The sequence below is a fragment of the Trichosurus vulpecula genome, chromosome 3 (genome assembly GCF_011100635.1).
Source record: "Trichosurus vulpecula isolate mTriVul1 chromosome 3, mTriVul1.pri, whole genome shotgun sequence".
In the NCBI taxonomy this organism is placed as follows: Eukaryota; Metazoa; Chordata; class Mammalia; order Diprotodontia; family Phalangeridae; genus Trichosurus; species Trichosurus vulpecula.
Genome location: NC_050575.1, coordinates 123,371,730 through 123,393,828, shown reverse-complemented (window position 1 = coordinate 123,393,828; position 22,099 = coordinate 123,371,730). Strand labels below are relative to the sequence as shown.

General features: G+C 38.3%; 1 protein-coding gene across 5 annotated transcripts in view; it reads left to right on the top strand.

Annotated features, from left to right (window-relative positions):
• The window catches only part of FBXW2 (F-box and WD repeat domain containing 2), a 38,737-nt gene extending 21,768 nt beyond the window's left edge, over positions 1-16,969 (top strand). For 3 of the 5 annotated variants that reach the window (XM_036751704.1, XM_036751702.1, XM_036751705.1), the window contains exons 4-9: positions 809-955; positions 9,213-9,407; positions 12,385-12,518; positions 13,544-13,630; positions 14,597-14,766; positions 15,361-16,969. In XM_036751704.1, coding sequence (XP_036607599.1) covers positions 809-955; positions 9,213-9,407; positions 12,385-12,518; positions 13,544-13,630; positions 14,597-14,766; positions 15,361-15,649 — 1,022 coding nt within the window. In that variant the 3' untranslated portion in view covers positions 15,650-16,969. The remainder of the gene's footprint in view (positions 1-808; positions 956-9,212; positions 9,408-12,384; positions 12,519-13,543; positions 13,631-14,596; positions 14,767-15,360) is intronic. The other 2 variants (XM_036751703.1, XM_036751701.1) reach the window with 1 other exon arrangement.
• The last annotated feature ends 5,130 nt before the right edge of the window (positions 16,970-22,099 follow it).

Genomic DNA, 22,099 nt, shown 5'->3' with positions numbered 1-22,099 from the left:
TCAGTATGAACACAATATTAAATCTTTATCTCATAGGCTAAGACTAGAGCACTTCTTAGCTACTATAATAAGATGCAGGTATTAGAATTTTAGTCCTTTTTATATTATAAACAATCAAGTAAATGAATTTGGCCTTGTCATCTTTCTATTACTAGTTATATCTTCCTATATAAGATAAGGTCCTTTAATGTCTCACAATGGTATGGGAATAATTAGGCAGTGATATAAGGATTTGTGAAACCAGGATATAATTCTGTTATTTAGTGAGGTTAATATCACAAACATTTCCAGTTCTGTGTTAAAGAAAAGAATTTAATTTCAGTACAGTTGGTTGTCTTAAGAAGAGTGGCTTGTGGACTATTTTGTGTTACCTTACACAGATATTCAGTTTTATTCAGGGTTATTCATTTGAACATTGTTGGTTTTTGTTATAAACAACTTATTTGATATGCACTGCTCTGTAATTGATTTCTCAACATATTTATACATTCTGTACCAGAACTTTTTATTACAATTGAAGATACTTTGGCAGCTTTTAAACAAATTCATTTTTGTATTAGAGGTCATTTTCTGTTATTAGTTCCTTAAGCAGAATCTCATCTTCTTAAGGTGGGGGGTGGACATGTGGGGAGAATGAGCGGCTAAAAGTAAATAACAAAATAAATAGCTAGAGTAAAAATTTTGGTTTTGGTGATAATTTTATTATAAAAAATAATGATAACAAGATTAGATAATTATATATGCCAAATTAAAAAACTGGGTTCAGAATTTTCTAATTTTTGAGTTGTTATTTGAATTTCTTAAATAGATCAACATAATTTGCTAACCTATCACAAGACAATTATAAGCAATGAACTGAAGTTCCTTCCCTTTCTGGGACTTGAATCTGAGGTGAAGAATGAAATAGATGAACACCAGAAGTTAAATGATGGTGGAATCAATGCCAATTTAAAAGGTACTTTTTAGCTTACATAACTGCATTGGCAAATATCAAATTCATAACCAAAACGGCTCCTTCTACAAGTCAGATGCTCATAGACTCTTAGATTCCCCCTTCAACATGTTTTTGGTAGTGTCCAAATATCTGATTTAAATAAGTCTAGGAGCAATACGAACTACGGAAAAATGTAAATTCTCTGGTCTAGAGGTTCCTAATTTGATGTTCTTACTAGAGCTATACAGTTTGAGCTGACTCTCACTACCAGACCTGGTTATTAGCAAAGCGAACTTGAACTGTATTAAGATCTTTTTTGTAAGAGATTTTAATAGAAAAAGGGATCTCTACAAGTGACCTGAACTGGAGAAGCAAAATCACTAGAAGGTGCTCTGATGCCCCACTCATTCCAGCATACCTTAGAGAAGAGATCTCCAGAGGACCAGAGGACTGCAGATGTTTCAGAAACCAGACAGCTGTATGAGATGAGATATCTGAGCCCTAAGATATAATGGACTAATGAAATGGGTTACTGAGAAAGATTGTACCATCGTCCTCCGTAAAGCCTGCTTGCCCAGAGGGACTGCTCCCAATGGCTTCTGTCAGTGCATCGGTCATTCTCACATCATTCCCTTCACATTGTTTCCCGTCATAAGCCCCATTGTTAAAAACCCTTGGTGAAGCGTTTGTCTAATTAGTTTGTGATTTATTAAATACATTGCATCTCTCAAGTGAATTAAAAGGGGAGGGGATGAGAGAAATTATTATTATACTATTATTTTAATATTGTTAATAATAATAATATTAACATTATTAAATTGGGATCCACGTTTTTCTCCTTTTCTGTTTCCTCATGAAGACCTAGCTCTTGTTAAAGTCAGTCTCTGAAGGACATGACTGATTGATGACATTACTCCTAGCTCTCAAGAAACATGCATTTTGTTTAGTCTTGGGAAGGACCCCACCTAAGTTCTGTTGAAAGTATAAGCATAATCCACTCTGGGGCAAGTCCTTAGCCTGAGGAAAGGAGCCCTGTCCTTGTAACCCTCCATTAGAGTTCAGGGTAGGGGTGGGGAACCTGGAACCTCAAGGCCACATGGTGGCCACATGTGGCCCTCTAGGTCCTCAGGTAGGCCCTTTGACTGAATCTAAACTTCACAGAACCACAGGTTCCCCTCCTCTGGTTTAGGGTGACCCAGTTCATAAAGGAGAAAACCTACCAGACGGGTCTGGATGGAGATAGATTCTCTTGTCCAAATTGCTGTAAGCTGCTGTCTCATGATCAAGTCACATTCTCAGCAGAGGGGGGCTGAAGCCTTCCAATTTACCTCCTCAGTAAATGTCCACCAATCAGGATTAATTTTCACTTGTCAGGGGCATTCCCTTTTAGAAAGATATTTAAGGCTCTCAGGGTCTTCATTGGGGGTCTTCGGTTACTGAGAGAAACCACTGACCACTAATTTATTGATTTCCAGATAGCCTAATTAATAAATTAATTATTAATTACCAGTAACTGTCCCTTGGGGGTTTTCATTCATTTCATGTCCTGGTTCTTCTTCTCTTCTCCCTTTATACTACTTCACTTGGTGATCTCATCAGCTCCCGTAGATTTAATTACCACCTCTATACTGATGATTCTCAAATTTACCTTTTCCTACCTCAGTCTCTCTCCTGACATCTGATTTTTTATCTCCAACTGCCTTTTAGACATCTGAAACTGGAAGTCTCATAAACATCTTAAATTCAAAATGTTCAAAACAGAATGTGTTATCTTTCTGCCTAAATCTTACTCCCCTTCTATGTTCCCTGTTACTGTTGAGGGTAATGCCATCCTACCAGTCTCTTGAGGCGTACAACCTAGGAATCGTCCTGTATTCTTCACTTTCTCTCCCACCCCCACCCCCCCCATCTCCAAGCAGTTGTCAAGGCCTGTTGGTTAATATGTTGCCTTCTCTCCTCTGACACTGCCACCAGCACTCTAGTGCAAGCCCTTGTCACCTCATCTTGTTTACTGCAATAGCCTACTGGTGGGTCTGCTTGTCTTAAGTCTCTCCCCATTATAATCCATTATCCATTCAACCACTACAATGATTTTCCTAAAATGCAAATCTGATCATGTTTACACTGCCCCCCCCCCCCAAAAAAAAGCCCCAATGGCTTCTTCTTATCTCCAGAAGCTAATACAAAATGCTTTGTTTGGCATTCAGAGCCCTTCGTGACCCAGCCCCCTCCTATTTTTCCAGCCTTATACCTTCCTCCCCAGCATGTACTCTTCAATCCAGTGACACTGGCCTTCTGGCTGTTCCATGAACTAGACACTCCATCTCCTGTCTTTGGGCATTTCCTGTGGCTGTCTTCCACACCTAGAATGCTCTCCTTCCTCTGAATTCCCTGGCTTCCTTTAAGTCTCAACTAAAATCCCACCTTCTACAGGAAGCCCTCCCTAAATCCTCTTAATTTCAGTGCTTTCCCTCTGTTAATTATTTCCTGTTCATCCTGTATATAGTTTGCTTTGTATATCTGTTTGCATGCTGTCTCCCCCATTAGATTGTAAGCTTTTTCAGGGGAAGTACTGTCTTTTGCCTCTTTTTTTGTAACCCCTGCCCTTAGCACAGTGCCTGACAGATGACAGACAACAAATATTTATCGAATTATTGAATTAAGCAGGTGGTAATGAATGGGATAGTAGATAAAAAGAGATTTAAGATTGGGTGTGGGGCAGAGAGGATAGTAAAGGAGGACTCAGGAATGCCTAGGAGGCATAGAATAGCGATGAAGTAAGTTGTCCACAGTTACAGCTGGTTCATTGGTAGAGTTGGGCATCAAACCCAAATGTCTTTACTCTCAAATTGATCATTTTTTTACTTTATCAAGTGGCCTCTTAGGTTTGTCTCTGATTCAAGGAAAACTGTGTATCTTGAACTGATATCCTGTATGATAAGGGACTGTATTTTTAAATGAGAATAATATTTGTCACTGTACTTTATTCTTCTTTACAAATAATAACCAATCTTTCCATTATCTGCAACTGAAGAACTTGGTTAATTCTTTAAATAGGAATACTAATCTATTGATTTGTAAGCATTGCAGCAAACTTCCATTACTGTCCTCCAAGTGTGGGCTGTCGACTGTCCAAAATGGGGCCTGTGGGCCACAGCCAGGCCTACAAGCGTAGAAATTTACATAAATGCTTTAAGTAAATGAAGCCAAACTATGGCCGGCAAATCAAAGTATATTGTCTGTTGTTTCAATAAAAACCTAAGGTTGGACAGCACTAACCTAAGTAGTTGTGCTTTGGAGTAATGTGTGCTTAAGTTCATCTAGTAAGTTTTTCTTTCCCCAGAAATACATTCATTAGACATTGTGGTATAGTGGAAAAGGAAGACTTGAATTTGAGTACTCATTCTGCTACTTGTTCTCTGTGTAACCCTTGGACAAGCAGGGTTTCTGTGGGGATTTCTAGACTACAAAAATTTCATAAATAAGAGTTATGACCCTGGGGCATGGGAGATTGAATAAGTTAATATAAACATCTTTAAGTCATTTGAATCATAGAGTAATACACTTAAAGCAAAAAGAGAGCAAAGAGATCATGTCCAGCCTCCTGATTTTACAGAGAAGGAAACTGAGGTAAAGACATTAGAGTCTTTCCCAAGGTTACACAGATGGTAAATGGTTGAACCTGAATTTCAACCCAGATTGTCCCACTCCAAATCCAGTGTTCTTATAAGTCCTAATTATTCTAAAGTTCTCATTAAGCTATAGTAAGAGATAAGATCTTTTATCTCCAAAGAACCTAAGTCAAATTAACATTTCTGTCTTTGCCATTTCATAGGATTTAGGGTTGATAGGCATCTTAAAAATCATTTAATCCAGAAAAATGAGTCTCTCTCATTTTATAAATGACATAGCTAGGTGATACTGTGGATAAAGTGCTAGGCTTGGAATCAGGAAGACCTTGAGTTCAAATGTGACCTCAGACACTTATTAGCTGGGCAAGTCAGTTAACCTCTGTTTGCCTCAGTTTCCTTGGCTGTAAAATAGGGATAATAAAAGCACCTATCTCACAGGGTGGTTGTGTGGATTAAGTGAGATAGTATTTGTGAGGTGCATAGCATAGTGCCTGGCACATAGCAAGTTTTATATAAATGCTTATTCTCTCTTTCCCCCTTTATAAATGAAGAAACTGAGATTAAGAGACTTTTTGACATGAGTAGTAAAATAGAGTCAGAATTTTCATTCCAGTTCTTCAGACTTTCTACATCTAGTACTGTACTATACTGTCTCTGGGGAATTTGCCTCATTTCCGTTTGGGGTGCTGCCACTCATTTCAGGATGAGTTCATGAAAGTTGCAAGGGGAACTCCGCTACAGTCATCTTGAAATTTGAAGCTTTTCTGGTGACATTGTCCACTCAGCTTAGATTTATTAAACATCTCTCATATTCTGGACACATTTGAAGTGCAGGAGGAGATACAGATTGAGACATGGTCCCCATCTCCAAAGAAGGGAGTGTCCTAACATAAATGATGACAGTTACATAAATATACATTAGAAAACAGTAAGTGTATTTGAAGAGTAGAGTATTATGAGATCAGATGAGGGAAAGATTGTGCAACTATTGCAACAGACTTCACACAGATTTACCTTGCTATATCAAGTAACTGTTTCTAGATTGTGGACTATAGACTAGTACCCTTCGTGTGTACAAATGTTCACTATCTTACAAAACTATTTAAAATTATATATTAAAGAAACACGGATTTCACTTATGGACAACTTGTAGAATTATAGAATATCAGAGCTAGAATGAGCCTTAGATCACTTGGTCCAAAACTCTATAAAATAACAAAATTGAGTCCCAGAAGGATTATTTTACTAATAATTATAATGATGACAGGGGCTGGACTTGTGATTTCATTGGTTTAGGGAACTCCCAGGGAGGGAGCTCCTTCTACTATTGCCTATTAGAGCCTCGTTTTCAGTAAAGAGAGGATTGCCTGGTGCTTTGAGGTGTTAAGTGACTTACACAGGGTCATGCCACCTTATGTGTGAGAAGCAAGATTCAGTCCAGGTATTTCTGACTCTGAGGCTGGTTCGACTCTATCCACACTGCATTGCTCCCTGTTCTTGTTATGCTGACCACTCATTTATATAGCACTTGAAGATTGGCCAAGCACCTGACTTACAGTAACCTTGTGGTCTACTTAGTGCAAATATTTTCTCCCTTTTGCAGAAAGGAAGCAATAGGTTTTTTTTGAGAATTTAAGTGATTTGCCCATTGCTATACAGCCAGTTAGGGTCTGAAATGGGACTTAAATCCTGATTTCACCATCAAGCATTATCTGTAATGGAGAAAAGCTAGAAGCCTTCCTATTAAGATCAGGGTAAAAGCAAAGATGTCCATTATCACCACAGTTATTCAGTGTTGTACTAGAAATGTTAGCTATAGCAATAAGAGAAGAAAAAGAAATTAAAGGACTCAGAATAGGCAATGAGGAAATAAAACTTTCACTCTGCAGATGGTATATACTTAGATAATCATCTGAAAAAGTAGTTGAAATAGTTAACAGTTTTAGCAAAGTTTTAGGATCTAAAATAAACCCACATAAATCAGCAGCACTTCTGTATATTACCAGCAAAGCCTAGTAGAGACAGAGAAATTCTATTTAAAATAACTATAGACAGTATAAAATACTTGGGAGTCTGTCTGCCAAGACAAACCCAGGAACTATATGAACACAATTATAAAACACTTTTTATACAAATAAAGTCAGATCTAAACAATTAAAAAAATATCACTTCTCATGGGTAGGCTGAACCAATATAATAAGAAAGACAATTTTACCTAACTTTATATATTCAGTGCTGTACCAAACTACCAAAATATTATTTCATAGAGTTAGAGAAAAATCATAAAATTCATCTGGACGAACAAAATGTTAAAAATATCAAGGGAGTTAATGAAAAAAGGTGTGAAGAAGGGTGGCCTAGCCATACCATATCTCAAACTGTATATAAAGTGGTAATCATCAAAACTGTCTGGTACTGGCTAAGAAATAGAGTGGTAGGTCCGTGGAATAGATTAGATACACAAGACACAGTTCGTTGGTTGTTATCCTTCATTCTTGAAGAAGACTAAAATGACATCACTATGCTAGAGTCAAATTTCAGTGTGTCCCACTGTGGCTGATCAGACTAATATGAGCTCAGAATGCTCTACCCCAGGTTGGGCACAAATAGTCCTTAAATGACCATAGTAATCTAATGTTTGATAAAGCCAAAGACCCCAGCTTTTGGGACAAGAACTCACTGTTTGACAACTGCTGGAAAAATTGGAAAACAGTATAGCAGAAACTAGATATAGACCAACATCTTACACCATATATCAAGGTAAGGTCAGAATGGCTACGTGATTTAGATATAAAGAGTGATAACACAGGCAAAGAGTAAAGAATAGTTTGCCTGTCAGATCTATGGAGAAGGGAAGAATTTATGACCAAGCAAGAAATAGATAGCATTACGAGATGTAAAATGGATAATTTCAATTACATTAAATTAAAGAGAGTTTGCACAAACAAAACCAACGTGGCCAAGATAAGAAACAAAGCAAAAAATGGGGGGGAGGGGTAAGACAGAGGATTTTATAGCAAGTTTCTCTGATAAAGGCCTCATTTCATCAATATAGAGAACTAAGTCAAATTTATAATAGTATAAGTCATTCTCCAATTGATAAATGGTCAAAGGATATGAATAGGCAGTTTTCGGAAGAAGAAATCATTGTATCAAAAAATGTCATATAATCATATGAAAAAAATCCTGTAAATCACTATTGATTAGAGAAATGCAAATTAAAACAACTGAGTTCCTACTTCACACCTATTATATTGGCTAATATGACAGAAAAGGAAAATGATAAATGTTGGAGGGGATGTGGGAAAATTGGGACACTAATGCATTGTTGATTGAGCTGTCCAACCATTCTGGAGAGCAATTTGGAATAATGCCCAAAGAGTAATCAAACTGTGCATGCCCTTTGATCTAGCAATACCACTACTATGCATTCCAAAGAGTTTTTTTTTTTAAAAGGGAAAGGAACCTATTTGTACAAAAATATTTATAGCAGCCCTTTTTGTGGTAGCAAAGACTTGGAAACTGAGGGTATGTCCATCAATTTGAGGAATGGCTAAACAACTTGTGGTATATGATAGTAATGGAATACTTTTGAGCTATAAGAAATGACAAGCAGGCTGATATCAGAAAAATCTGGAAAGACTTACGTGAACTGAATGCAAAGTGAAGTGAGCCAGAACCAAGAGAACATTGTACACAGTAACAGCAATATTGTAAGATGATCAACTATGACTCACTTAGTTCTCAGCAATGCAATGATCAGGATAAACCTAGAGGACTCATGATGAAAAATGCTGTCCGTAGCTGGAGAGAGAATTGATGGAATATGAGTGCAGATCAAAGCATGTTATTTTTTCACTTTATTTTTTTTCATTTTTTTTCCTTTTAGTCTTGTTTCTTTCACAACATGACTAAAATGGAAATAATTTTACATGATTGAAAAAAAAATCCTGATTTCAAACCCAGATTCCACATTTATTGGCTTTGTGATTAGAGGCAAATCATTCACTTTTCCTCTGGGGACCTCAGCTTCCTCACCTGTAAAAAGGAGGTAATAATGTTCATAAGATTATAAACTTTAGTACTTGAAGAGGCATTATGGGTCATCTAGCTCAGCCGCCTCATTTAAAATGAGACTCCTTAGGCCCAGAGAGGTTAAGTGGCTTGGCCAAGGTCAAAGAGGTAGTAGTGGCAGAAGCAGCATTAAACCCAAGGCCTCTTCACTCCATCTCTACTGTGATATTGTACCATGATATTTAAAATACCTTCCTTGTGGGGTGGTTGTGAACGAACTGCTTCATTAAAAATTTGTGGGAGTCATTGTGGTACAGTGGAAAGAGCAGTGTCTCTGAAGGAAGACTTGGATTTAAATTCTACCTTTGACACTACATGTGTGACCAGGGGCAAGTCACTTAAACTCCCTTCCACTCAGTTTCTTCATTTGTAAAATGAGGGGTTGGACTATGACATCTGAGGTTCCTTACTGCTCTGAATTCTATGATCCTATTAATTCAAGCACTATGTAAATGCGAATTGTTATTCCTTATTGCTATTACTATTTCATAACTCTAGGTATACTTTTGTATGTATATGCTCGGACTATTCAAGACATTCCTTTACTTTGTTTTTTTATTTTTCTTTTGAAGGGTCAGATGACTTGTCTGCAAAACTCTGGGATGTGAGCACAGGACAGTGCATATATGGCATCCAGACCCACACTTGTGCTGCTGTGAAGTTTGATGAACAGAAACTCGTAACAGGATCCTTTGATAACACAGTAGCCTGTTGGGAATGGAGTTCAGGAGCCCGAACCCAGCACTTCCGAGGACACACAGGTGCAGGTATGTTTTTTGATTTCATGTCTTAGTCTGGGTTCCAAGAAAGAAGTTTTTTCCTTGCCCATAGTATGGGATGGGGAGAAAGGGAAGGGGCTGATCTAAGTTAATATAGGTTGATTTTCTTTAAACTCTGGGAAATGAGGTTTTAAAATGTGAGATTAAACTTCTCTGCTGGACTGCATAGAATTCAAGCTAGAAGGAGCTTCAGAGGCCATCTAGTTCAACCCCTATCATTTTACAGATGAGGAAACTAACACCAAAGGAGGTTAAGTGACTTGTCTAACAGCACCAGTTCAATTATTTCACCGGTTTCTATTAAGTCATACTCCAAACTCTTAATTTCTTTCCTTTTGCAATGCCCCATACTGCCTTACAACTAACTTATCTTTTGCTCCTTTTACATATTGGGTATATGTTTTGCTGTGGTTCATCTGTAGACCATTTACTCATTGCTTAAAAATCTTAGTGGAAATCTATTTCATAGAATCCCTTTTCATGCATTCTCAAATACTAATAATTTAAAAATCCTGTACATTTATATAGCACTTTACCATTTACAAGGGATTTTCCCGTGAATTATCTCATTTTATTCAACAAAGGTTAAGTACCTGCTGAGTGAAGAGGACTGTGCCAGACTATGGGGGAGATAGGAAATTTAGATAAGAGCTTGGCTCTGCCTTAATGAAGCTTAGAGGGGGAATAAAGCACATAGGTACTGTGTGATGTCTGTGGGAGAATGTTGTCATTACTGGTCTGGAAGATCAGGCAAGGAAGACTTCTGGAAGAAGCTGCTTCAACTTGAGCTAGAAATTCAAAAGATAGAGGGAGGAAAGGCATTCCAGAGAAGATTATGTTCAAAAGCACTGAGAGGAGAGGGTAGGGAATGTTCAATTTGTCCAAGTGTTTGGCTAGACTAGACCATAGAGTACATTGAGGGAGGAATAATAGGAGATAAAGCTGGAAAGGTTGTATCAGATTGTAAAGGGACTTCAGATGTTAGCCAAAGGAATTTAAAGGTTTTTGAGCAGAGATGTGACATAACCACAATTATGCATAAGAAGTAGCATTCTGGCAAAAGTATAGAAGATGGATCAGTTGATCCTTACCACCACACTTTGCAGTTGGCAGATTAGATATTATTCCTATTTCAAGACTGAGGAAGTTAAGGCTCAGGGAGATAATTTTGCCTTAGGTCATGAGCTATATAAGTAGCAAAAAACCAGAGCTAGAGGTTAGGTCTTCCTAGTCTAGTATACCTGCTATAAATTTTCCCTCATCCAAAGCTTTCTCCCCAGATTAGATGAATCTAGTACTTCTAAAATGTATCACTTTTTTGGTAGAGTTTTCTTAATGGGTTATTGGTTTAGTAATTTGACAGATGTTTTCTAAATTGTTCTGTGCAGCTCATGGCCTGCATTTCAAATAAGCTCCTAGAGATGGGAATTAAGAATCAAGCCTATCCTCTTGAAAAACTATCGTTTGACTGTCACTTGAGATTCAAGCCTCTGTTTCTTGGTGTCTTTGGGATTTTGTCCAGACAAAGACTAGAGTTGATCTGGTAGATTACTTCTCTCTCCATCTAATCTTTGTTTATTAAATCATACCCATCCTCAAGATGAAACTCAAATCTCATCTCTTCCAGAAATATTTCCTTTATTTCTCCCGCTGGTACTGATTTTTCCTTATCTGATTTCATCACACTTTATATTTCTTTTACTATATTCTAATAATAGCAACTTTGAGTTTTATAGAATTTTAGAGTATACAAAGTATTTTTCCTTACAACTGTAAAGTAGCAAGTATTACTCTCTTTTTACATGAAGTAATTTACTCAGTCACAGAGGTGATGTCAGAATCTGGACTTGCATCCATACGTTCTGATTTCAAGACTATTACTCTTTCTGCTCTGACACATTGACCTAATTATGGCTATTTATAAACATACCTTATCTTTCCTTCTAGACTGTTAATAAAAATCCAGGAGAACAGGGACAGTGTCTTATTTATCTTTGTATCTCCCTTAGTGACTCTCACAATGACCTATATTTAATAGGCTGTTGATAAATACTTACTGAATGAATTAATAAGCTTGTCTGGTTTTTGAGGTACAGCTAGGTCCTGACTAGTAAAAATAATGAATCTCCCAGAAGTGGTTACAGATACTCAGATTCTCACTGTTTAATAACTATAAATAAGGATTCAGCCCAATAAAAACATGCAATGTGAATTTGAATAATGTGGCCACTTCAGAGGATTCATCATTTGCGCTAATTGGGGCCTCCCTTGTAATCCATTTTCCCCTACTCATTTTTCTCACAGCCATATACAAGTAAAATTGATATTTTTTTTTCCACTCAGTCTTTATCCAGGTGACAGTACCCTTCTCTACAGTTAGTGCTTCTTAAACTGTGAGTCACAACCCCATATAGGGTCTCAAACCTACAGTTTAAGAAGTGCTGAAGGGGTCATGAGTGGAAAAAGTTGAAGAAGCCGTCCTCTGTATGACTGAATGCTGTTTTCTCCTCATATAACAGATAATCCAGTGCTTGTGCAGTGGCCTTTTTTCTGCTTGCATGTAGTGCTGAGGAGAGAATACTGGTGTTTCTGTAATTTGGATTCTCATGTTACTTTCAGGCATGAATGACTAAAAAGAAAATTGACGGTCACCTGGTCCTATTGTTAACAAACCTCAAAGCTAAGAGAGGTTTGAAATGGCTGGGTTTTCTTCATAATTTCTACTTGAGTGGAGCATTATAGTAGCAACAGTGGTAACACTGTATAAGATTAAGCTGCGAGGGGCTTTTGGAAATTTTCGTAATTGTGCAGTTCTGGGACAATACATTTAATACCTATGAGTCATGGAGGTCCCCTTTTCTTAGCAAGAGAAAGCGATTATGGATATGACAATGGAGGGTGCTTTATCTTTGTATGTGTGGGGGTTTCTTTTTCTTTTTTTTTTTTTTTTTTTTTTTGCTTTTAGTGTTCAGCGTGGACTACAACGATGAGCTTGATCTGTTGGTGAGTGGTTCTGCGGACTTCACTGTGAAAGTATGGGCCTTATCAACGGGGACATGCCTGAACACACTCACGGGACATACTGAGTGGGTAACCAAGGTAGGAGAGCTGCTGAGCCAAATCTCAAATTACTAATTGTCCATTCAAACATTGTGTCATTTTATCCTTGGCTTCTAGCTTTTAAGACTTGTGAGAGATGGTGTGGGGCAGGGCAGCTAAACAAGAACTTCTTGGACTCTGGATTGGAGTCTATGTTGTGTGACTGAGCATGTCTTCTCACTTCCTGGGGCCTTAGTTTCCTCATCTGCAAAATGCAAGGGTTGGATTAGATGCTCTTAAAGATCCTGAAGCCAGAAACAAAAATCTGTATCAAGGCTTGTAAGTTGACAGTATCCACCCAGGCATTTGGTTAGGTTGCTAGAGGAGAATCCTTTACGTCCTCCTTTATACTTCTATTTCCTTGAAAGTGGGGAGGGGGGGGGTCAGAGACTGCTTCTGTTTTTGCTTTCCTGTTCACTTACCAAATTTTCATAGACTAGTTAAATAATCACAACTCCTGGCCTTAATTTGTAGGTGGCTTGGCAGAGATGTCAGGATTTAACAGCTACATATAACCTCTGCATCTGAAAAAATGCTGAGGTTTAGTAACATCACATCCCTTGTCTACCAGTAACATAGATGCTTATGATGGGGCCTGTCTCATGATAACACTTTCCTTAATGGTTAAAGTAGCCTGTATACCTCAGGCATACTTCTAAAGTACTGAAGCCTCTTTTGAGACTCATGTTAAATTTCAAAGTGAGGGATCCATATTGTTTGATCTAGCTTTTGTTTTCTCATCAGTATATGAGGGAATTTGCACCAGGTATTCAGGTATTCTCTACGGCCCCTTCCTGCTCTAAAGCCTTTGGTTATATGATATTGACCGAAGCCATTGAAAGATGAGACCAATGCTGGAAGTGTTGCTTTCAGCATCCTGCTGAACAGCTAGATGATCTAGTTGTGAGTGAAAATATGTAATTAGTTTGCACATGACACAAGGTTTAGGCTACATCAGTTTAGCGTAATCCGCCACATGACTTCAGACCTCGTCCTTCTTTAATAAAAATTTTTCATATTTGCAGGTGGTTTTACAGAAGTGCAAGGTCAAGTCTCTGTTGCACAGCCCTGGAGATCACATTCTCCTCAGTGCCGACAAGTATGAAATCAAGGTGAGTGTGATTTTTGCTTTCTGCCTTTCAGTTTTCTCTGTTACATGAAAATTAGTAAATTTAACAAAATTGTCACAGGTTGTGGAGATACCACCTGAAACACAACTGACTGCTTCAGTATGAGGGGCCTGCTATAGGAGTGATCGCTCATCTGCTTCTGGGTGGTTAGAGAACCAGCTTTAGCTCCCAAGTTCCCAGATCGAAGTGTACCTACCTTGTACAAACATGATGCAGTTACATTTCCTTTCCTCCACCCTGTCACCATCCCCAGTTGGCCTTTGTGTTATTAAAATGCCTCACCAGCTTCAAGAATTCTCTTATTCCTAATGATTGGAATGGGACAGGGACCTTAAACCATCTCTTGTGCACATTATTATAAAGCTCTTAATGGAGTGCAGTTTTGTACCCCCTTATCTCAAGGGAATCTGACACTTTTCATAGCTCCCACCTCCAAACATCACCTACATAGCAGTGAAGCAGCAGCCAAGAAATGCAGAAACTTAACAGTATAGGCTAAATATTAGTGGCAGTTAAGGCAAAGGATTTCTCTAATATGCAAGAGGTTCTCTAATAAACAGTGAGTGGCAATAGGACTTAGTGAACTCTTGGACTGAGAGGGAAGTTTACGATATTCTGTGTCTAAATTGAAAATAAATTATAGATGAAGGTATTCCATAAAGGCTGTTGTTGTTAGAAAAAAAGATTTTCGAGTAGGCTTTTCCTGCTTCAGTTTGGACTTGGCATTTTGACAAATTGCACTGAATTTTTCCTTCCCCAATTTGTTCCTGTTTCCTATCAGCATCCATCTTCCTCATCTAAGTGGGCTAAACTAACCTGAATGTAGTAAAGACAGACTAGTACTAGCTTGCTTTGAAACAAGCTTGTTTTTAACCTCCTGAACCCCCCATCAAGTTGATGTCAGCCAGCACTCGTCTGATTGTTGTTTCTTCCTCCTCCAATTTGTAGATTTGGCCGATTGGAAGAGAAATCAACTGCAAATGCTTAAAAACGTTATCTGTATCTGAGGATCGAAGTATCTGTTTGCAGCCCAGACTCCATTTTGATGGCAAATATATCGTATGTAGTTCAGCCCTAGGACTTTATCAGTGGGACTTTGCCAGCTATGATATTCTCAGGTAGTGTTTTCCTGTTTGAATCAAGTTAATTTCAATCATTGTAAGTCTGTTGTAGCTAAAAACTAAAGGGGGGGAGCATAAATTCTTATATATGCTGTCTGTTCATTCATTTATTTTGTGAGGCAGTTGGGGTTAAGTGACTTATCCAGGGTCACACAGCTAGTAAGTGTCAAGTGTCTGAGGCTGGATTTGAACTCAGGTCCTCCTGACTTCAAGGCCGATGCTCTATTTACTTCACCATCTGCCTGCCACTGTGTGTGCTGTTTCTCAACTTGCTTTTTATGAATCTACTGAGAAACTTTTTCTACATTGTAGTGAAAAGAACCTTGAACTGTGAGTGAGGAGTTCAGAATTCCAGTTGATAACTAGCTGGTCACTTCTCTGTGTGCCGGGTTCCTCACCAGTTTCCTCATCTCTAAGAATAAGTTGGACTAAATGACTTCTAAGGTTCCTTTTGGCTCTAAAGCTATGATCCGTAAAATAAGAGAAGCAGATTAGATGATCTCAAGGGTTCCCTCTAGTTTTGACATTCTGTGATGATAGTAACCTAAACCGAATTATATTGTTTATCATTCTTAACTGTACTTCCTACAGGGTTATCAAGACTCCAGAGTTAGCAAATTTGTCATTACTTGGCTTTGGAGACATCTTTGCCCTATTATTTGACAACCGCTATCTCTACATCATGGACTTAAGGACAGAGAACCTGATCAGCCGCTGGCCTCTGCCTGAGTACAGGAAGTCAAAGAGGGGTTCAAGTTTCTTGGCAGGTGAAATGTCATGGCTGAATGGACTAGATGGGCAGAATGATATGGGTTTGGTTTTTGCCACCAGTATGCCCGACCACAGTATTCATTTGGTGTTATGGAAGGAACATGGTTGAAGATATGGACAACAGCTAAAAAAAATGACTTTGGGTGCTGAGGCTGCTAGTTCTGATGCAGTCTCTGTGGGAGCTGATTTTGCATGAACCAAAGTTCACACCTAATGGTATCGTCATGCAGTGCACAATCATTTATTTTCCTGGGTGGGAAGTGATGGGGGGGTGGGGAGAAAGGTGGGGGGAAAGGGATTATTTTATTGACATAATGCAACGCAGCATGCTAACAGTCTACACCATTGAAACTCATTTGTACTTAGTTATGCTTGTCATTATAAAAGAACAAATTTTGGGCCTATCTTTCTTTACTGGAGTATTGGTTTAAAGTAAAGCAAGTTAAATGGTTTACAAATCTGCTAATAATTGAATATGAAATCCCAGTGAGTGATTAAAGATCTTTTGCCCTGGTCTTTTTTTTTTTTTTTTGATTTTAGGTAAAAGCAGAATAAATCACTAAATCTGGAAGGAACCTTCCTGATAATCTAGTATAGGCTCAGAGAGGGGAGAGGATGTGCTCCATGCTGTTCTCTCACATGGAGCTTGCATTTTATAGGAGCCATAGTTACAAAGACTGCTGATGCCTGTGATTTCCATGAAGTCTCCAGATATAACCAGTTCCTATGGTAATTTGTCATCCTTTATTAAAATTAATTAATGGGAGGTGAATCAGCCATAGAGATGTTTTAACATATGGGAGGTATTTAGAAAACATTGGGAGAAAAGAGAAGACAGACAAAATGACCATTATTTTTGGTTCATGCCAGTTTTTAAATCTAACCCCTTACTCGTTCTATTATTTTAACAAACTTAGCCCACTATGTGCACTACATTATGCTAAGGGCTGGGAAGGATAGAAAGACATGTAAGACATGGTTCCTACCATCATAGAACCTAAGGTCTAGAAGTGGAAGGTAAGATACGTACACAGATAAAGATAATTTAGAATGTGGTAAGTACATAAAAAGGAGCACAAAGTATTGTGAAATCATATGAAGAAGAGATTACTTCCAGCTAAGTGACCAGAGAGAGCTTCATTGAGTTGGTAGTATTTAAACTAGTAAAACATGACTTAAGGTCAGTTTAGGATGGGAAAGAAAACAGTATTGGGATCTAAGTGATATCCTTTGTTTCGAGCTGATTTTAATTTTAGCTCTAACTTTTCCTTCGTATTGACCATGAGAGAAAGCATATCCATTTTACAGTTGGGAAACTGTAAAGGCCACTGCCTTCAAACATCTTCGTTATAGTAGGAGGGCTAGGATGTATGAAATTAGAATATGAAATTTGCATGAGAAACATGAAATAAATGCCCTTAAGAGTTCACAAGAAGTCAGCTTTTGGCTGAGAGGATCAAGGACAACTCATGGGGGAGGGGTAATGATTGATCCAAGTCTTGAAGATGGGTAGGGTTTTAAGTGGTGGAGACTGGGGGTGGAGGGGGGGGGGCCAGGGGCACAAGATGTGTTTAGTAAATGGGGATGTTGGGAAGGGAACACACTTATTAAGTATCTCCTGTTTGTCAGGCTAAGCATTTTACAAATATTATTTCATTTAATTATATTTACAAATATTTATACAGGTATTTACGAAAATCATTTGATTAAATGGTAGATCTGTTTGAGTGGAGCATAAAGCACTTGAAAGACAGTAGAGTGAGACATGTTTGAAAAGATAATTTGAAGTCAAATTGTATATTTAATGCCAGGTTGTAGAGGTTGAACTTAGTTGGGTAGACAATGGACGACTGCTGAAAGGTTTTAAAAAAATTTATAAGGAAATAAACAGAGCTGTGCTTTAGGGTTGCTCTGACTTCAGTGCAGAGCCAGGGAGTCTGATCAGGAACCTGTTCTAATTGTCCAGATAAGAGGTAATGAGGGCCTCACTTGGAGTGGTGACAGTGGGAGTGTAGAGAGGGGGTATACAAGATCTCACATGGGACGATATATTCTGGGCTTTTCCTACCTGAGTATCTTGTTTGTATTTTATGTTAGAGGCAACAGCCATGTTTATTGAGTAGGAGAGTTGAATGGTCAGGCCTACACTTAAAGGACTTTGGTAACTTGTAAGTAATAAAGTTGTATGAAACAAGTTTCTTCCAGTGTGCCCATTTATGAATCAGACATACTGGAAAAGGAAAAGAATATTCAAGCTAATGATTTGGCCTTGGTTTGAAATTTTAGTTTGACTCATAAACTACCCTGGGACTAGAACTGACCCAAAGCAAAACCAGCCTATGAGAGAGCTATTTTCTCATCCCTACAACTTCCTTTTTAAGCACGTTTTCATTTTTATTTTATTTCCTGTTGTGACTAGGAGCTGGAGTTTACCCCATTTTGTTCATTATAGTGGTGAGTAAGAATAAAACCTCATGTTAACTGTAAGAGAATCACCTTTTAAATAATTAGAAAACTTCACATCATAACAATTTATCAAGTGATTTATCGTATTGGAAACTTATTGGAAAGATACCTCTTCTATCCTGCCTTTTCCATAGGAACTTCCCACAGTTGTAGTGCTGTGAGAAGTACAGGCTACTTCCCTTGACAGGAGAAACAAGGAACGGGGGGCCATGAAAGAAAAAATGAAGGCCAGATGATACTCAGAACATTTGACCAGGGAACCCTAACCAGGTCCTTCTTTTCCTGCCCTGAGTAGCTAGATTGAGCAATTAGCTAAATACAGGTATGAAGATATGTTGGTGCCTGGGGGTTTAAACAAACATGTATCTGACCTCACATTTTTGTCTAGAACTATAAACACTTTCCTCTTTTTAAAGTCATCTTTTCTGGATTTAGTCCTGTGCACAAGAAAATGAACTCTTTCTTGGTTCACAATTAGCTTCTCAGAGCTATTGGCCTAAGTTTAATAACTGTTTCATTTAATAGAGATTAGGCACAGGCTGGTCACTTACTATGAAGGGGTAATTTATTCCTTTTGAATTTCTAATTCATAAGTTGGTAGATCTTGAGTTGGAAGGGACTCCAGGCTATCTAGGCTAACGTCTTTATTTTACGTATAAGGAGATTGAGTCTCCCAAGAGATTGTGACTTGCCCCAGGTTACACAAGTGATTCAGTACTTTTCTGTTTTTTAAATGCTAGTTGTGGCTTGAAATGCAAGGTGGCTGATAGGTCTGTGTACATCCTGGGTAATGGTGCCCCAAGTAATTTTAAAATAATATTGTTAATCATATAATAGAAACCCAATTTAAGTCACATGAAACCACACTGTAACATTGCTGTGGATGTTGGCTGCCTTTCCTGCCTGTCCCCAGGGTACTGCTATCCAGTCTTTGCAGTGACAGTAGTGAGTTCAGAAGATCAGAAATCAATCCCAGGAATTAATCAGGCAGCAGCAATAGGTGACAAGGTTTGCCAGATGACAGTGACTTATTCCTTCCCTCCCCATCCCAGCCCTTCCTCAACCTTCCTGAGAGGTGAGATTTCTGTCAGGTTGAAAAGAAAGCAAGACGGATGAGTGAGTCTCCATCTAAAAAGAGTCAAGGACAAATGAGATTCTGCTAAGTTGAAGAGAGATTCTGATGACAGGCAGGGAAGAATTGCTTTCATTTTAAGCTCTACATTTTGGCTGTGACCAAGTGACTTTTTTTTTTCTTTGAAGGCACTGATCCTATGGAGTAATGCTTAATAACATTGTTTTCATGTGGCCAATTAAGCAATATTGTCTTGGGGGAAAAAAGTTTCAAAGCAGACCCCAACAATTGAGGAAAGAAACTGCTGGAAAGAAGTTTTAGAGTGGGAAAAATGAGTGTTAGATGGATTAATGGTTTAGACCCATTTTGAAGGAAAATACCTTCCATATTTATAAGAATAAGCTACTTTTCAGCTCTTAGAATCTTGTGGTTTCCAAATTCTTATTTCATAAACTAATTACGACAGACTCTTATTCTCTCTGAAGTCTAAATATGGTAGCTCCCTTTGGATAGTAACATGTTCACTTAGTGTTACTTTTTGTATTTAAAAGTTGGAAAAGTCCATTTCTTTAGCAGCCTTACTCCAGATTAGTCCATGTGAGTGATTTTTTTTAATGAAATCATTCTATTTTATTTTAAAATAACTAAATTAGAATATTGGAAAATCATGAATCAAAAAAATTGAAGTTTTAACAGTATTTATGAACAAGTAGAAGGAAGAACAAATCAAAAATGAAACCAAGTGAATGTGTATTTTAAAGCCTCATTCCTTCTGAAGGTCATTGTTAACTAATAGAGTCAAGAAGACCTGAGTTTGAATCCTGTCTCAGATACTTAATAGTGGCATGACCCTGGGCAGGTCACTTAACCTTCCTGAGCCTCAGTTCCCTCATTTTAAAATTGGGATAATACATGCCTCTCAGGTTTGTTGTGAAGTTTAAATGAGATAACATGTTTGTTTTGTTTTTTTGGAGGGGGGAAGGCAGGGCAATTGGGACTTGCCCAAGGTCACACAGCTAGTACATGTGTCAGGTGTCTGAGGTCACATTTGAACTCAGGTCCTCCTGATTGCAGGGCCAGTGCTCTACTCACTGCACCACCTAGCTGCCCCAGTGAGATAACATGTAAAGCATTTTGCACATTTTAAAGTGATACATAAATAGTAGCTATTATTTCTTCCAGGTAACAAGATTTCATTCTAAGCACAGGGAAGGTTCACAGTTTTACATCATTTCCTGAAATTCCCTGCTTAGTTAGCTGTCACAGTAGCTCACATCAGCATGGTGTTGAGCTGCTCATTTGAATAATGGACTTAACTCTGGCTCTTACAAAGACCTGAGCTCTGTGAGTTGGAGTCAAAAGAGAAACACTCTTTGTCCAGAAAAAATAGGCTTCTTAAAACTAGGCTAATATTTTAAACCAGGGCCTCAAAGTGATCTCAGATTCTGTTACCCCATATGAAATTTCTAAAGAATAGGTCTAAGGCTGGCATATTTGCAGTGAGTACAAACACACCATGAACAAAACCATCAGTATCTTGTGAACTGCGATTAAGAGAATTATAGTATCTTCTCCTACTTTAATTTTTTTTCTATCTTTCCTGTCAAAGGATTGGGGAGCAGAATTTCATTGATCTCAAATTAGCAGCATTAACTCATGTACGTATTATGGAAAATGTATACATTCAAGTCATTGAAAGTTGTTGCTTGTCTACGGTTGCCAGAGTTTTTTTCTGAAGAAAAATGCTGAGAAGCAGAAACATTGAAGTGGGCTATATTAGGAAAAAAGATGTTCCATTGTCCCATTGTTAGTGTCATACCCCAGGATTTTTTTTTCTAGAGGTTGTCTACAGGTCAAGATCAGGACTGCCTGAACCCCCACATTTTATATAACTTTGTTTTGTTTGAGTTTGAAACATCATTACAATTTCCACATTGTAAATTCATTAAAAGGATCATAAGATTAGAGATCTAGAGTTGGAGGGGACCTCAGAGATCCATCTAGTTCATCCCAGTCATTTTCAGATCAGGAAAACGAAACTCAAGGATATGAATGGATTTGCCCAGGGTCACACAAGAATTAAATAGCAGAACTGGAGTTTGAACCGAGATCTAATGCCTTCCTGGACTCCTTGATTTCCAGTTCAAACGTTGGTATCTAGTTCTGTCCGTTTTGGTCTAAGTAGATCATGAAACATAAACACTTGTGCTGTAAAGGAACCCAACCATCTCATCAAGGAAAAACTGAGTAAAGAAGTTTTAGCAGAGGACCAGCAGCAAAAGCAGCAGAGATAAGCCTTTGCGGCCCACCCATGGTAATGGGCATGACCTAGAGGAAGATCCAGCTAAGGAGACTGAGAAGGAGCAGTTAGAGAGCCAACCATGTCATAAAGACTGAGAGAGAAGAGAATGTCCAGGAAAGGGAGGGCATGACTAATTGCATCAAATGCTACCGAGAAGTCAGGAAGTGTGAAGATTGAGAGGCCATTAGACCTTGCAATTAAGAGATCAATAGTAACTGAGGAGAACAGTTTCAGTTTATGGGTGAGGTCAAAAGTCATACTTCAGACAGTTCAGAGATGAAAAGAAGAATTGGAGGTACCTAAAGTAATGGTTTTCTTAAGGAGTTTAGCTATGAAGGGAAAGATATATGGAATAATAGCTAGGGGATGGTTAGACCAAAGAGTTTGGTTTGGTTTTTTTTAAGGACAGGAGAGGAATGGACATGTTTGTAGGCATCCTAGGAAGGTGCTAGTTAGGAGGAGATGGAAGGTAAGGGAGAAGGAAGGATAGTGAAAGCAGTCTGCTAGAAAAAGATGGGAGGAGATGTGATCAGTGGTACATGTTGAGGAATTGGGCTTGGCAAGGACAACTTCATGACTAGAAGGAAGGAGATAGTAGGGGCAGATATCTGAATAATATGAGATGATGTGACAGCTGTTGGCAAATGGCCTCAGTTTTTTCAGTGAAGTGAGAGGTAGAGGACTTCTGGAGGGGGAGAGGACTTCTGTGGGAGGCTTGA